General features: G+C 42.4%; 1 protein-coding gene across 1 annotated transcript in view; it reads right to left on the bottom strand.

Moving 5' to 3' along the window:
- Positions 1-1,190: 1,190 nt before the first annotated feature.
- LOC126356210 (tRNA (guanine(10)-N2)-methyltransferase homolog) overlaps positions 1,191-16,721 on the bottom strand; it is a 192,223-nt gene continuing 176,692 nt past the window's right edge. Inside the window, exon 10 of the mRNA XM_050007033.1 lies at positions 1,191-1,584. Within this exon, the coding sequence (XP_049862990.1) occupies positions 1,447-1,584 (138 nt within the window). The 3' untranslated portion in view covers positions 1,191-1,446. The remainder of the gene's footprint in view (positions 1,585-16,721) is intronic.

Genomic DNA, 16,721 nt, shown 5'->3' with positions numbered 1-16,721 from the left:
CCATTTCATACAAAACGTCAGTAGTTCCTTGTGGGCTTCTTTCGATGAAGAGGTATCTAATGAAAAGTCGTTGTGATAGTATAGACCTGGAGGTACAACGATATTTGGAAGAACCATACCTACAACGCACGGATAATACTTTACACTACTGGGAAGAAAAAAAATGAAAACAGCTAGCCAGGTCTAGCTGTTGTGGCAAAAAATATCTTGCAATACCTGAAACGTCTCTTCCCAGTGAAAGAATATTTTCGAAAACAGGACTAATAACAAACAAACAAAGAAGCAGACTAATAGGCCAATTGGTTAATAAAGTCATATTTCTAAACAAAAATCGATGGCAGTGCAGCAATGGGATGTAAAAATGCCTTCTGCTAAACAACTTATTTCCTTTCTTTATTCAGTAAGTAAACGCATGTACGCAGCTTCTGTATATAAAAGGCTATAGCATTTCTTTTTTACGTTTAAGCTTGCTTGCTTGCTTGCATGCAAGCATACATGCAGAATGTACAAGGTAATTTATTTTGTTAGAATAAAGCTTCTGTTTGATGCAAATTCTGTGCTTTGTTTTAAACAATAATTCTATGATTTTTGTCTTATAAGACATACTAATACTTCAGTACACATTAATAATGGTAGTACAGTTGATATCAATCATAGAATTTCAAAGTTTTCTATGCACGTACGTACGACGAGTGCGATCGCTGCGGCTTAGTGCTTCGTGTACTAAAGGTTTGCGCAATTTCTCAGAGTGCAGCACTGTCAACTTCTCGATCGTACCCGAGACATTCTCAAGAAATTGCCTTCGCGTTGCGCGTTTCTCGAGCGATCATAAGCGCTCCGTCTTCATGCCACAAGTGGCCCATCGGGACCATCCGACCGCCGTATCATCCTCGGCTGAGAATTCGGATAGGAGGGGCGTGTGGTCAGCACACCGCTCTCCCGGTCGTTACGGTGATTTTCTTTGACTGGAGCTGCTACTATTCGGTCGAGTAGCTCCTCAATTGGCATCACGAGGCTGAGTGCACCCCAAAAAAATGGCAACAGCACTTGGCGGCTAGTTGGTCACCCATCCAAGTGTCGAGCGATCGTAGCCCATCCCTAATTTGGTGCCACATATGTATGGAAATCAATACCATGCCGATCACTGTTGCACTTTAGTAGGTGGACTAACACACTATTAAGCAGGCAGTCAGAATGTTTTGGCTCATCAAAGTGCATTAACAGTCCCCTGTGGTATGAGGGTCAGCAAGGCACCTTTATCACAAGGCTCAGTAACCAGCAGATACCATACTTAACTTCACTGATGCAGTGTAAGCTCAGCCAATCAGCACTGTGTGTAACTTACATTGTTGGTGTCCTTGAAACAGTTATGTTCAGACCTACACATTCTTGTGTTAAATAAATAACATTTGTAACAGTAACTGTATTCTTTCATATACATAACTGCTATAGCCATGAGTGGCTGGATACAAGTGCACATCGAAAGACAGGAGAGAGAAATGGTGATGACGCACGGTGGAAGAACTGTCTGCAGATGGGACTAAAACCCACACTGGAGTCAATCAGGCTGACCAAATAGCAGACCTGCAACAACAAAGAGCAATGAACCTTCAACACAACATTGTCAACAGGTCAAGTACAAACCACAATCCGAATTGAGACCAAAGAGGAAAACCAATACATAAATGAAGTCATTAATAAATAGACATTAGTATAGTGGAGATAGTAATGAACACTATCAGGTGAAGTACATAACCGACTGAGTGGTTGAGGTGCAGTGATATTTATGCCGGCTGTGAGGAACACTATTGGCCTACGGATTCATGTGGTGAGACAGTGGTGTACTTATTAGCAGAGTGCAGTGCTGTGGTGAAATTGCTCTCTATCAACCATCAAGATCAATTTGCTCTGGCAGTCATTCAACTTCCGCGCAGCCTGATTGGTGGAAACACCCCAGACAGTGCCACGGAAGGTGAAACGCAGGTTCAGCCTCAGTGACTTTAGGCTATGGGGAGGAAGTGTGGTTGGCAGTTTCCATCAGAATATCACCAGAGATGAGCATGCCAGAGGAGAACCACTGAGTGACAGTGAGCCAGAGGGGAGGGCAGGGCAGGGTGCCAATTGGATGTCCCCAGTACATGGCTGTGGTTCTGACTTGTATCACATTGGCACCAGAAGGCGGTGGAAGAGTGGGTTGCGGAAGCTATGCTTGTATCCTAGGCCGAAGCTGGTTGTGGTGATGACACTGGAGCCCCTTTTGTGTTTGGACTGACAACTTGTTGCCCACGTGTGGACAGTACCATTGCTTGTGTCCAAGCCTCAGAACTCCTGTAGGAGTGTGCCCACACCACCATGCTAGGAGTGCAACTTGAGGAGGTTCTGACAGTGACTTGTCAGTAGGTGAAGCAAGGTCCGAGGTTCGCAACCATGGAGGAGCTCTGGGAGGCTACGATTGTTAGTCGGTGTGGTGTGATAAGTGCTCAAAAACAGAGTAAGGGCTGCTGCAGTGGTGGAGGATTCAGTAGGCTTCTTCGTCTGCTGCTTAAAAATTCAGACTAGACATTCAGCTTCAACATGGAGGACAGGTGGAACAGAGGGCTACAGATGTTGCCATTGATGACACTGAAGTCTGCGAAGGCAGTAGTGTGAGCCTTTGTGAGAGACCAATGTGTGAGGCAGTCCTTAGATGGCCATAACTTGGGTTAAGGCAGTAAGAGTGGCCTCAGTTGTTATAGATGCTATTCCTGTGACATAGGGGTACTTAAAATAAGCATCCACATAAAACTCAAGAATGTTGCAGTCTCAAGGGAGGTGAGGAATAGGCAATGGGGCAAAGGGTTGAAGAGGTGCCACCTGGTGCTGGGTGCATGCTGCGTAACTATGGCTGATCTTTTCAATGTCAAGATCCCGGGGAGTACACATGGTGCTGTGCCAGCGTCTTCATATAGGACATGCCCCAATGACCCCAGTCAAGCAAGCTCAATACCCAACAATGCAGTTCCACCGGAATAACAACTCGATGTGCATCCATCTCAGAATCCAAAAGGATGACACCATCCACAACAGAGAGGTAGTAAGAAAGCTGTTTCCAAGGGCAGAGCTCTGTAGTCGGCCAACCCTGTCACAGGGTGAAGTCACGGCTCATTGCACCCGTGACACATGTGAGCGTAATAGGAAAATCGTCCAATGTATGTTGACATTCAGCATCAATGTGGAAGCAGAGAACCTCCTGTTGATCAAAATCAGGGTCCAGACCAGTCGGTAGTCGGAACAATGCACCAGCGTTAGATTGCTGGGCTGTCAGCTTTTACCAGACAGTGTAATTGTAGGCACTGAGGAACAACACACAGCATTGGAAGCGTTGCCCTGTTCATTCTGGGAGATTGGAATGCGACTCGAATAATGCCACTCAAGGCTTGTGATGTGTAATTAGGGAGAACTGTAACCCAAAAAGGTAGACATGAAATCTTGTGACTGCGCATATTATTTCCAAGGCCTCCTTTTCGATCTGGGAATAGTTTAGCTGTGCCAGGGTCAGGGTCTGGGAAGCACATGCTACAGTGTGTTGAGAACCATCGCTATTCCTATTTACCAAGACTGGTTGTGGCAGCCAATGCTTCCACCTTTGGTATCAGAACAAAGGGCGGTCAGGAAAGAGTGTGAGGCTGGGTGTGGATGTCAGCACGGTTTTCAATTTGACAAAAGCCTGGTCGCAAGCAGGGGTCCGAGTATAAAGGACCCTTTTTAACCAACTGATTGAGAGGTCATGCAATGTGGGATGCCTAGGGTAAGAATTTAGCTTATAGTTGAGCTTGCCCAAAAAACGCTTATAATTCAGGTAAGTTGGGTTGGGCAAAGTAAAGAAGTGACGGCAACGTTCCAATTGGTAGGGCAGATTACCCCTTTACAGTACTCCATTCGTGGCTGCAAAAATCTGCATTTCTCCCAATGACAATGCAGGCCCGTCACGCAGTGTCATGAACAGGGTGAGGTGGTTTTTGGAATGCTCCTGGCAGGAGGATCCTGTGACCCTAAGTTCATCCAAGTAATTGATGCAAGCCAGAATTTGCTGTATCAACTGTTCCAGAAATCACTGGAATAGTGCAGGGCTGAGGAAATGCCAAAAGGGAGTTGCTTGTACTTTTACAACCCAAACGGCAGGAATATTTCCCCTAGTCAGTTTGGGGAGATCTCCTTGCCAGGAAACAGGATAACTTTCTACCTGTGACTAGGCATTGATGGTCGCCTTGAGATCCCCACTCAAGTGAAGAGACCCATTTGGCTTCGGATGATAACTAGGGGCATGGCCCATTCACTAGATTTGACAACCCCAACTGCCTGTAGGTGATAGAGTTCCTGCTTCACAGCAGCCCAGAAGGCCACTGGAATCAGTCTGGTGGGGTAAAAATGAGGCTTGGCATCTGGCCGAAGGGTGATGTGTGCCTGAAAGTCTGAAGCATATGCCAAATCCGGTTGAGAGAGAGAGACAAAAACTCTGTGCAGCGGTCATCCAGTTCCTGGAAAAGGACCGCAGTGGAAACCATTTTGACTTGATCTGAGATAGAAAATCCAAATGCTGTGAAGGTGTTGAGGACAAAAATGTTGGTAGCCGAAGGATGGTTGACAAAAAGAACATCTAAAGTTGAGTAAAGTATACGTATGTTGCTGCAAGCGACAACTGCCCACAAAGAGGAATCAAACCATCTCCATAGGTCACCAAATTGTATGAGGGTGGTGCCAAGTCAGGTGAACCCAGTTGCACATAAGTCACCTGATTGACAGTATCCACTAGAAAACAGTTGTCCTTGTGAAGCATGAGAAACAATTCCTAAGGGAAGGGGTCACCCGGGGGGGGGGGGACTACTGTTTGCAGTGCGTGTACCATGTCCTGATGGTTGTGGCGCTGGATGGGGTCAGGTCATGCACCTGTGACATACTGAAATGAGGTCCCTTTCCTTGCCTCAGCATGTACAGGAACCCCAGTAATCTGGGCAGTGTGCTCAGGAGTGAGAGGAATAGCATGATTAGAGCGGCCCCTATAGCTGTCATGAAGGCCCACTGGAGGCTTCAGAAGCCACTGAGACTGCGGACAAATACAAATCATGATGTTGTTGCAGTATGGCGGTCATCCTACATTTACGATGCTGAGTTGGCGCATGTGAACTGTCACGACTTGTAGGCTTGCTGTGAATTGTTTGTTAGCCGCCTGTGCAATTTCGAACAAATGAGCAATGCCCGAGGTATTCTCTAATTTAACTGGGTTATCCAGTTTCAACACCACCGCGTGAACCTCTGCGTCAGGCATCAGTTGAACCACTTTATCAACAATCAAGGAGTCAGCATAGGAAGCCTTACAACCTTCATTGACACAAGTAAAAAATACATTTTTGGCGGAGTACTTGTAAGTCAGTGAACCACGAGGAATGACAGTCCAAGCTTATAGGCAACCACATTATACTGCTGGGATCAATAATTAGTCAGCAGAACGCTTACCTCCTGCTGGGAAAGGGTGACGGGGTAGGACACAGGTGCCAATTTTCGGAAAAAAAGGGGGGGGGGGGGGGTCTGACGATACTCTGTACAGAAATGCAATGAATGCCCATGACTTGAAACGCCATGAAATGTTGTTTTAGTCAATGCAACTGTGTGTTCCAGTCCTCTGAAGTGTCACTGAAAGCAGGAAATGACAGAGGACGGAATGTCGTGTAGAGTACAGAGGGAGCCGGTCCCTGGGGCGCAGTGGTCTCCTGCACACGAAGTTTGTCCGCCAAGAGCCGAAGTGCTGTTTGTTACAAGTCCGTTTGTATCTGCTGCTGGTGCGTCAGCTGCTGCTTTTACTTAAGAGACTAACCAGTTTTGCATCCATGGTATGAAACAACTTCCTTTTTCCACATCACCAGTTGCTATGTCCAAAAGTGGCTGGATACTGGTGCATGTCACAAAACAGAAGAGAAATGGTGGTGATGCAAAGTGAGAAGACCGCCTGCAGAGAGGACTCAAACCCATGCCGGAGTTGGGCTGATCGAATGGTGGACCTGACACAGCAAGAGCAAGTCAATAGCAACCTATGCAACAACAAAGTACAATGAACATTCAACCTAATGCTGTCAACAGGTCAAGTACAAGCCACAATCCAAATTGAAACCAAAGAGGAAAACCAGCATCAAAGCGAAGTCATCAAAGAGTAGACAGAAGTACAGTAGAGATAGTAATGAATGCCATCAGATGAAGTACACAAATGACAGAGCAATCAAGGTGCGGCAGTATTTATGCCAGTGTATTCATGTGGCGATATAGTGCTGCACTCACTAGGTGAGTGGAGTGCTGCAGTGATGCTGCCCTAAGGCATATTGTCTGACTTAAAACATGTCTAACAAGTACCAGATATTTGTTAGTTTACTTTAGTCCTAGAAATACCAGCTGCAGTGTTCTTACTTTAGCTGCAATATGGTACATTCAACTGTATGTGATGCTATTAATGAAGTTATTTAAGGGCTGAGTGGGAAGTGAATATCATTCTTTCACAACTGTTTTGGCAAGAATCTGTGTAGGACTATGAGCAGCTACACATCTCCTAACATCACCTTAAATGTATGTAAAGCAGACTGTTTCACCTTTGCTCTGTGTGGCACATGGGTAACTTCTAGGCTGCCCATCAAGCAATTTGTCCTTTGCACCTAGATCGTGGAGCATTTTGGGCCCTTATCAATTTGCTGCAGAAATGTGTTCTTTGCGAATCAGACGCAAACCCCAATGTTAATAGATATGAAAGAAGAGCCACATTGAGTGATTATGCTTGGGCAATGGACTCTGCCTTTCTCTCATAAAGAAGGAATTACATAAATATTGCAAGGAAAATTAAATTAATTAGCAGCAAAAATAATCAACTTTTGGAAATAACCATTCAACCCTCCTGCCAGGAGGAGGAACCATTGGCTCTGAAAGCTCGCAAACGGTAGTACCTTTTATCTGTGTGTTCTCCTGCCACCGCTTGGCGAGTAGATTCTTTATCTCCTCAAAGCTATTTTCATTTCCAACAAGTGCTGTGGCTTGAAGTACTTGATGTACAAAATTCTACTCTACTAAAAGATTGGTATTATAGCATTATGCTTTTTTTATTGTCATACACGTAGAATAATTTTTAATTAGCACAGAAATGCAATTTGATGGAATTTTACCGCCAGCGGCGAGAATGAGAACTGTTTTAAATACTTAAAATGGCGACGTTTTCCTTACTTGAACAGCATGCAATCATTCGTTTTCTGAATTTCCGTGGTGTGAAACCAATTGAAATTCATCGACAGTTGAAGGAGACAAGTGGTGATGGAGTTATGGCTGTGTCGAAAGTGCGTTCATGGGTGCGACAGTTTAATGAAGGCAGAACATCGTGTCACAAGAAACCAAAACGACCTTGGGCTCGCACAAGCCGGTCTGATGACATGGTCGAGAAAGTGGAGAGAATTGTTTTGGGGGATTGCCGAATGATTGTTGAACAGATCGCCTCCAGAGTTGGCATTTCTGTGGGTTCTGTGCACACAGTCCTGCATGACGACCTGAAAATGCGAAAAGTGTCATACAGGTGGGTGCCACGAATGCTGACGGACGACCACATGGCTGCCTGTGTGGCATGTTGCAAGGCAATGTTGACGCGCGACGACAGCATGAATGGGACTTTCTTTTCGTCGGTTGTGACGATGGATGAGACCTGGATGCCATTTTTCAATCCAGAAACAAAGCGCCAGTCAGCTCAATGGAAGCACAAAGATTCACCGCCACCAAAAAAATTTCGGGTAACCACCAGTGATGAAAAAATGATGGTGTCCATGTTCGGGAACAGTGAGGGCGTAATCCTTACCCATTGCGTTCCAAAGGGCACTACGGTAACAGGTGCATCCTGTGAAAATGTTTTGAAGAACAAATTCCTTCCTGCACTGCAACAAAAATGTCCGGGAAGGGCTGCGCATGTGCTGTTCCACCTAGACAACGCACCCGCACATCAAGCTAACTTTACGCAACAGTTTCTTTGTGATAACAACTTTGAAGTGATTCCTCATGCTGCCTACTCACCTGACCTGGCTCCTAGTGACTTTCGGCTTTTTCCAACAATGAAAGATAGTCTCTGTGGCCGCACATTCACCAGCCGTGCTGCTATTGCCTCAGCGATTTTCCAGTGATCAAAACAGACTCCTAAAGAAGCCTTCACCACTGCCATGGAATCATGGCGTCAGCGCTGTGAAAAATGTGCACATCTGCAGGGCGATTATGTCGAGAAGTAATGCCAGTTTCATCGATTTCGGGTGAGTAGTTAATTAGAAAAAAAATCGGGGGCCTTGGAACTTGAATGCACCTCGTATCAAAGGAAGAGCAAAGTAATGCTTGTTAATAGTAAGATAATGCAGTGAAAATGAGGATGTTAGCAAGGAGAAGGAAGAGTGGGGAGGGGAGGGAGAATAATGCAGATGGCGGATTCAAGACTTAACGCGTATAATGATGTGGATAGAAGCTATTGCTGTTAGAAAAATGATGTAATTGTAAAACTGACACTTATGTCCCTTGTCTTATGACTGAAGGGCAAATTGTCACTGACACAGCGTGTGAGCAGTGTGACTTAGGTCCCGTTTGGAAGCTCATGGTGATAATGGGGCTCTGTTCTTAAGTCCCAAAGGTGTTTAAAACTTTATGCAGAGATAGGCTGTGCAAATATTTTTAACCTAGACTTTACAAAATGTTTTATTACTACTATGGGATAAGTGTTGTGTAAGTAACACTTGGATTGCAATGAAAAGTGCTAGTGACTATACCTGTCATCAGCTCAGAGGTTGTTTGTAACACAAGCATTCTCTAACAGGCATGGTCCAATTGCAGACCATTTTAACAAAACTCAGCAAACGCCATTCTTCGGTTTCTTGTACTTTAATATGAGCCTTACACAGTGGCTACCAGAATTTATGAAAACAACTAAATATTTGCCATTTTGAAACGCTACATTCTGGAATGTAGCAAATTTTCTTAAAAGTCGACATCTTTTCTCAAGATTCCACAACTCAATTTATCATTGTTTAATAGGACATGATTGACACTCAGAAGGTAAAATTTAAAAGCTTTTACACTCGCATGTGTTTATTGGGCAATCAGATGACATACTATGAGATAAACCAACTGTTTAAGTGACTGTTAGACTATGCACATTGTCCCGCATAATTCTCTTTTATGTTAAGCCACTGTTTCACTGTAAAATTAGTATCTATTTTAGAATGTTCTTGTTGGAACATCATTGGTATTAAAGATTCAGGATATTCTGAAACAGTCCAGGAAGTGAAAATTGGAAGACAAATCAAGAGTCATCGTCATCAAAAGAGTAAGATGTGCATGATTGCGCACTCAAATGAAGTCCTGAATATAGGTTGTAACCATACAGAACCAATAAAGCAAATAACATGCAAAGCAGGATGTTTATGTTTCAGGAATCTTGTTCGCTTTAGAGACAGTCTGTATATGAATATGACAGAAGTTGAGCACTGCAATTTCTTACTTGCCTAAAAGACATACAGGCACGGAAATTGACATAAGTGAAATCATCTGTGTCAGTCTCATACTATTTGAGAGGAAGAGGCTGAGAGATTCCTGTAGGTGCCTCAACATTCAGAAAAGTAACACGTAAGTTTGATTTAATTTGTAGCCAAAACAAAACTTGTATACAATGAAATTATTTGACTCAACAGATAGCATTTATTTCATACATATTCTTCTGGAAGTAACTGGAGTGTGTACTGCCTTAGGAGAATTGAGGTAGATGAACTTGCGAGCTGCAGGAAAGGGACAAAGAGAAGATTCAGTTCATTAAGAAGGATATACTTACGTATAAATACAAATCTTCTCATTACAGTAGGAATAAAGTTAACTGGTCGTATCTTTCACCACAGTTAAATCTTTAAAAAATGCATGATAGGTACAATGCTTCTAGAGTTTAACAAGATTTGTTGGGCTGCTCTCTTCCAAAGTAAAAAAAGTATTCTGCAAATGTTTCAATCTTGGCTTTGGAAGTCCCCATACTGATAGTTGCTTAACGTATGCACACTTTGTTGTAGAGTTAAAGTCAGTTAAAAATTTGGAATTAATGAATAATATAGGAACAGATTATAGGTTGTGTAAAATATGGGCAAAAAGGTTTTTTCAATAATTTAAATGAAAATAAAAACATAATGTGACAGTTTGTTTTGCCAGCCAGCAGACACAAGCCTTGCCCAAATTGTCTATTGGAGAAGTAATTTACTCCAGAGCAGTCTGGCTGTATAATTATAAGATGTTAAAATATTCACAGAAGAAACCACAAAAAGTAGTTAACTACACATGGCTTTAGAATAACTCAGGATGGGGGAAAATGAAATCACATCTGCTGAGAGATATCATCCGAATTCTTTAGTGCAAGATTTAATGAGAGAAAGTGCAAAAAATCTTACAAGGAACCCCCGAGTGCAGGCTCACAAGTTTAGTCTTTAGTAAGGACCATTTGAAAGTGTTGCGTTAACAATCATGGCATGAAAAACATTAGCTGCTAATGACTAGCCATGCCCAAAAGTAGGGTGACAGGAAATGTATGTGAGAGGTGCAGAGATCAACCGTCTATGGGATGTGTGTATTACACTTCGCAAAATGGACAATGTCGACATTTAAGAAATGTTCAAAACAAAACATTAACTAGCACCATGAACACCGACTGCAGAATGGTGCGCCACAGTGATCCCAAGGTTTGCACCAATCAAGATCGAAGTCGAACCCCTTGGGCGTTACAAACCATGCAGGACATTCAGCTACATATCCACTCTTATGGAATGCATGTGGAGTCTTACTAGTGTAACAGGGTAGCAAGAACTAATGAAATGTGATGGCAAGCAACAGTCTGTCATGGAGCTTATCGTCAAAGCAGCTATCCTTTAAAGCATAGCTCCAGATTGTGTGATATGTTTTATAGGAACAAAAATAAAAAGCAAACATCCAAAGGCTACACATGTCCTGTGGTTCTAGGTGGCATAAATTGCTATGTCACACATTTTCAGGAGGGATAGTTTGCTCTAAAGAAGGAGGACTTCTATATGCAGACAGAATCAAGCAAAAGCAAGTTATTTTGACCAGCCATTGGCCAAAAGCAGTGCTCATAGTAGTTGTTTCAAGCCCATTTTCTCACTATTGCATGGTGCAACTTAAACGTTCCCTTCTGTCCTTGCAAGATCACACACACAAGCAAGAATTTCAGGGACAGAGCACGTCCAACTATTCGCAGTACAATAAATAACTTTCCGGCAAATTTACCACCCACATTAACAGATGGCATAATTGTATGCAAATGTGTTAAGGCATTGATATTAATTGACCTTGAGACAACTATCTTGGTACCTCCAATTCCCAGGGTTCCTTTCATATGCATTTCCTCTTCAAATCCCAACTGATTGGAGTTGATAACAAATTTCTTACTGAATGATGGGGTAAGTTTGTTTCTCATCTACAAATTTTTGGTCCTACATAAAGCTGACACTTCGTTTCAAATTTCATTATTTTAAGTCTTCCAGTTCTCTAGCATTTGAAGTTACGCAAAATTTGATGTGATGATGAGGTCCCATACTTCAAGGAGCGTAGGGGGACGATGCGGGAGACCCGCACCCTCAACTAGGCAAGGTCCTAGCGGAGGTGGTTTGCCATTGCTTTCCTCCGACTGTAATAGGAATGGATGACGATGAAAATGACACAACACCCAGTCATCTCGAGGCAGGGAAAATCCCAGACCCCGCCGGGAATCGAGAACACTATCGCAATACCATGAGCTGATTGTGCATAACTTAATAAGCCACTATCTTTCACATGCTTAAATTGTATTGAGCATCTCTGAAATGCACGAACACCAGTTTTTGCAACAAGTGTGCCTAGTCCTCCCTTGAGTAAACAAAGTTTTTGTTATGCACTACATGGTCAAATTGCTGCACACATCATCGTCGTAATACCTCCGATGCTTCTGTGGACCCCACGGAGCAGGATCTTCCTGGATCATTCCACCTCAAATCAACTAACGGTCTGAACCGTAATATCTCAGATTTGGATGAATTTTTTTTCAGGTAATATACCCACTAACGCTAGTTTAAGTTTGAAATTTCAAACTTTTAATTTTTCTGTCCTTTGGTTTTTGAGTTTCAAGGGCTTAAAAATAAAAAAAAACCTCTGTTTTTGATCAATCGATGATTGCTTTAAAATGCTGTAGCTCAGAAACTACACAACCTAGAGAGCTCAAACTTGCACCATTGTTTTCCTCTAAAAATTCCATTGAGTTTCAAGATGGGATCTGAATAGGTTCTTGTATAAAATAATATTTTACTACCGCAATACACACTAGTGAGGTGAAAAGCAGACTATTTCTAGGCTGTGAATACTAAGGTACGCCTATGTAATTCGAACAAGCTTAAATTATTACATTAGCCTTTTTATGCAATATTACCCTTTTATTGTTTGTTAATTTATTAAATGATATTTTAATGCAAGAATAAAATACACTGTTGGCCATTAAAATTGCTACACGACGAACATGACGTGCTACTGACGCGAAATTTAACCGACAGGAAGAGGATGCTGTGATATGCAAATGATTAGCTTTTCAGAGCATTCACACAAGGTTGGCACTGGTGGCGACACCTGCAACGTGCTGACATGAGGAAAGTTTCTAACCGATTTCTCATACACAAACAGCAGTTGACCGGCGTTGCCTGGTTGGTTGTGATGCCTCGTGTAAGGAGGAGAAATGCGTACCATCACGTTTCCGACTTCGATAGAGGTCAGATTGTAGCTTATAGCAATTGCGGTTCATCCTATCATGACATTGCTGCTCGCAGTGGTAGAGATCCAATGACGTTAGCAGAATATGGAATCCGTGGGTTCAGGAGGGTAATACAGGGCACCGTGCTGGATCCCAATGGCCTCGTATCACTAGCAGTCGAGATGACAGGCATCTTATTCGCATGACAGTAATGGATCATGCAGCCATGTCTCGATCTCTGAGTCAACAGATGGGGACGTTTGCAAGACGACAACCATCTGCACAAACAGTTCGACGACATTTGGAGCAGCATGGACTATCAGCTCGGAGACCATGACTGCGGTTACCATCGATGCTTCATCACAGACAGGAGCACCTGCGATGGGTACTCAACGACGAACCTAGGTGCACAAATGGCAAAACATCACCTTCTCGGATGAATCCAGGTTCTGAAACTTCCTGGCAGATTAAAACTGTGTGCCCGACCGAGACTCGAACTCGGGACCTTTGCCTTTTGGGGGCAAGTGCTCTACCATCTTTGTCGGGCACACAGTTTTAATCTGCCAGGAAGTTTCATATCAGCGCACACTCCGCTGCAGAGTGAAAATCTCATTCTGAGCCCAGGTTCTGTTTACAGCATCATGATGGTCACATACATGTTTGACGACACTGCGGTGAATGCACATTGGAAGCGTGTATTCGTCATCACCACACTGGAGAATAACCCGGCATAATGGTATGAGGTGCCATTGGTTACACGTCTCGGTCACCTCTTGTTCGCATTGACGGCACTTTGAACAGTGAACGTTACATTTCAGATGTGTTAAGACTCGTGGCTCTACCCTTCATTCGATCCCTGCGAAACCGTACATTTCAGCAGGATAATGCACGACTGCATGTTGCAGGTCCTGTATGGGCCTTTCTGGACACAGAAAATGCTCGACAGCTGCCCTGGCCAGCACATTCTCCAGATCTCTCACCAATTGAAAACGTCTGGTGAATGGTGGCCGAGCAACTGGCTCGTCACAATACGCCAGTCACTACTCTTGATGAACTGTGGTATCGTGTTGAAGCTGCATGCGCAGCTGTACTCGTACATGCCATCCAAGCTCAGTTTGACTCAACGCCCAGGCATATCAAGGCCGTTATTACAGCTAGAGGTGGTGGTTCTGGGTACTGATTTCTCAGGATCTATGCACCCAAATTGCGTGATAATGTAATCACATGTCAGTTCTAGTATAATATATTTGTCCGATGAATTCCCGTTTATGATCTGCATTTCTTCTTGGTGTAGAAATTTTAATGTCCAGTAGCGTGTATAAAAATAATAACTTAATAATCTTATAATTTGATATGACATTCACTTTTTATTATAAAAAATGTGAGATTTTCATATAGGGTCAAGGCTCTAGTTTTGGCCACTACCCCACTTATGGCCACATTAATGTAATGGGTGCAATTTTAAGCTCTTTTGGAATACCAGCCAGTCCTACTGTAGATTATAATAAGCAATATGAAATGTGCTATTCAGTTGTCTATAGAAACATTCCTTTTTTGGTCTTGTTTGAAGTCACCATGTAACAAAAAGATCTGTGTTGCAGAAGTTGAGTTATGTAGTGTTTTTCTTTAAGCAACACACAATCTGTTTTTTGTATTCTACATGTTGTACAAAGCATCAGAAGAAACTTAATTTACTGAGAGGTAAGATTAAGTATTATATTTTCATTTCCTACAAGTTAAACATGATAAAACATGCCATTAATGTGGCCATAAGTGGGGCCTTGACCCTACATTAAAATGTGTATGAAATAATCATAGCAAAAAACTTATGAGTGCTCTATATTGTACTGTGTTTTAGTGTTAAGTTGTCCAAGTGATGTCTTAGTGTACGCTGTGCCATGTATGTGGTAATGTTGTGACTCTTTTAAAGTAGAACAACATAAGACAGTCCGTGTATAATCACTAAGAAATGTAACAGACTGTATGTGCTCTCTAGACTTAGGAATCAGTAGTGCCATCAAACTATGTGATGTATGTAGGAAAAAGGTTAGTGACAAACACAAAACAGAAGTAGTTTTACCTTGCAGTAGCGAAATGTAAAAGATTCTTTTATTGATCCTCAATCTTCTGTAGACTATTTCAACAAGTCCCTTGAACTCATTGGTGAGTCACCATTAAAGAAGAAAAAGTTTGCTGTGCCTACCTATACAAAGAAAAAACTTGATAAAATAAAAGTCTAGCTTAGAAAAGAACTTACTACCAGAATCAAGACTTGAATAAGTTATTACTGAACATTCCGAAGATGAATCAGAGATTATTCAACAGTCAAAAGTTTGCTCAAACAACAAAAAGAAGTGAAAACATGACGATTTTGTCTATCTTACCTATGAGTTTCTAAAGGTGGCAGGGGTAAAATACAGGGAGCGAAAGGCTATTTACAATTTGTACAGAAACCAGATGGCAGTTACAATAGTCGAGGGGCATGAAAGGGAAGCAGTGGTTGGGAAAGGAGAGACAGGGTTGTAGCCTCTCCCCGATGTTATTCAATCTGTATATCGAGCAATCAGTAAAGGAAACAAAAGAAAAATTTGGAGTAGGTATTAAAATTCATGGAGACGAAGTAAAAACTTTGAGGTTCGCCGATGACATTGTAATTCTGTCAGAGACGGCAAAGGACTTGGAAGAGCAGTTGAATGGAATGGACAGTGTCTTGAAAGGAGGATATAAGATGAACATCAACAAAAGCAAAACGAGGATAATGGAATGTAGTCAAATTAAATCAGGTGATGCTGAGGGAATTAGATTAGGAAATGACACTTAAAGTAGTAAAGGAGTTTTGTTGTTTAGGAAGTAAAATAACTGATGATCGTCGAAGTAGAGAGGATATAAAATGTAGACTGGCAATGGCAAGGAAAGCGTTTCTGAAGAAGAGAAATTTGTTAACATCGAATATAGATTTATGTATCTTGGAGTGTAGCCATGTATGGAAGTGAAACATGGACGATAACTAGTCTGGACAAGAAGAGAATAGAAGCTTTCGAAATGTGGTGCTACAGAAGAATACTGAAGATAAGGTGGATAGATCACGTAACTAATGAGGCGGTATTGAATAGGATTGGGGAGAAGAAGTTTGTGGCAGAACTTGACTAGAAGAAGGGATCGGTTGGTAGGACACGTTTTGAGGCATCAAGGGATCACAAATTTAGCATTGGAGGGCAGCGTGGAGGGTAAAAATCGTAGAGGGAAACCGAGAGATGAGTACACTAAGCAGATTCAGAAGGATGTAGGTTGCAGTAGGTACTGGGAGATGAAGCAGCTTGCACAGGATAGAGTAGCATGGAGAGCTGTATCAAACCAGTCTCAGGACTGAAGACAACAACAACAACAACAACAACAACCTATGAGTTGGAGCTATCAGAAAATAGAAGAATAATTAGGAGTGACAAACTAGCTCATGCAGTAAAACTGTTAGTAAAAGAAAAAGGAATTTTGTCAAATCCTAATCCTAAACCTGGAAGAACTCTAAATGAGAATATTGTTGACCGTGTAAAAGACTTCTACAATTCTGACGAAATTAGTAGAATGATGCTGGGGAGAAAAGATTGTGTGGCCATAAGAAATAAAGATGGAAAGATCCAGATTCAAAAGAGGCTAGTGTTGGCAAATTTGCAAGAAATACACCAATTATTTAAGGAAAATATCCCTGCAAAGAAAATTGGGTTTTCCAAGTTTTGCGAATTAAGACCAGGGAACTGTATCCTGGCTGGAAGAAGTGGCACACGTAGTGTGTGTGTGTGTGTGTGTGTGTGTGTGTGTGTGTGTGTGTGTGTGTGTACCTTACACCAAAACATTAAGCTGATGATGAATGGTGTTAAGATGCAAAATTTTGTTTTGGATGGAGACAAAACTGCTTTGAAAACTT

The sequence above is a fragment of the Schistocerca gregaria genome, chromosome 1 (assembly GCF_023897955.1).
Source record: "Schistocerca gregaria isolate iqSchGreg1 chromosome 1, iqSchGreg1.2, whole genome shotgun sequence".
Taxonomy (NCBI): Eukaryota; Metazoa; Arthropoda; class Insecta; order Orthoptera; family Acrididae; genus Schistocerca; species Schistocerca gregaria.
This window is presented reverse-complemented; position numbering and strand designations above follow the sequence as displayed.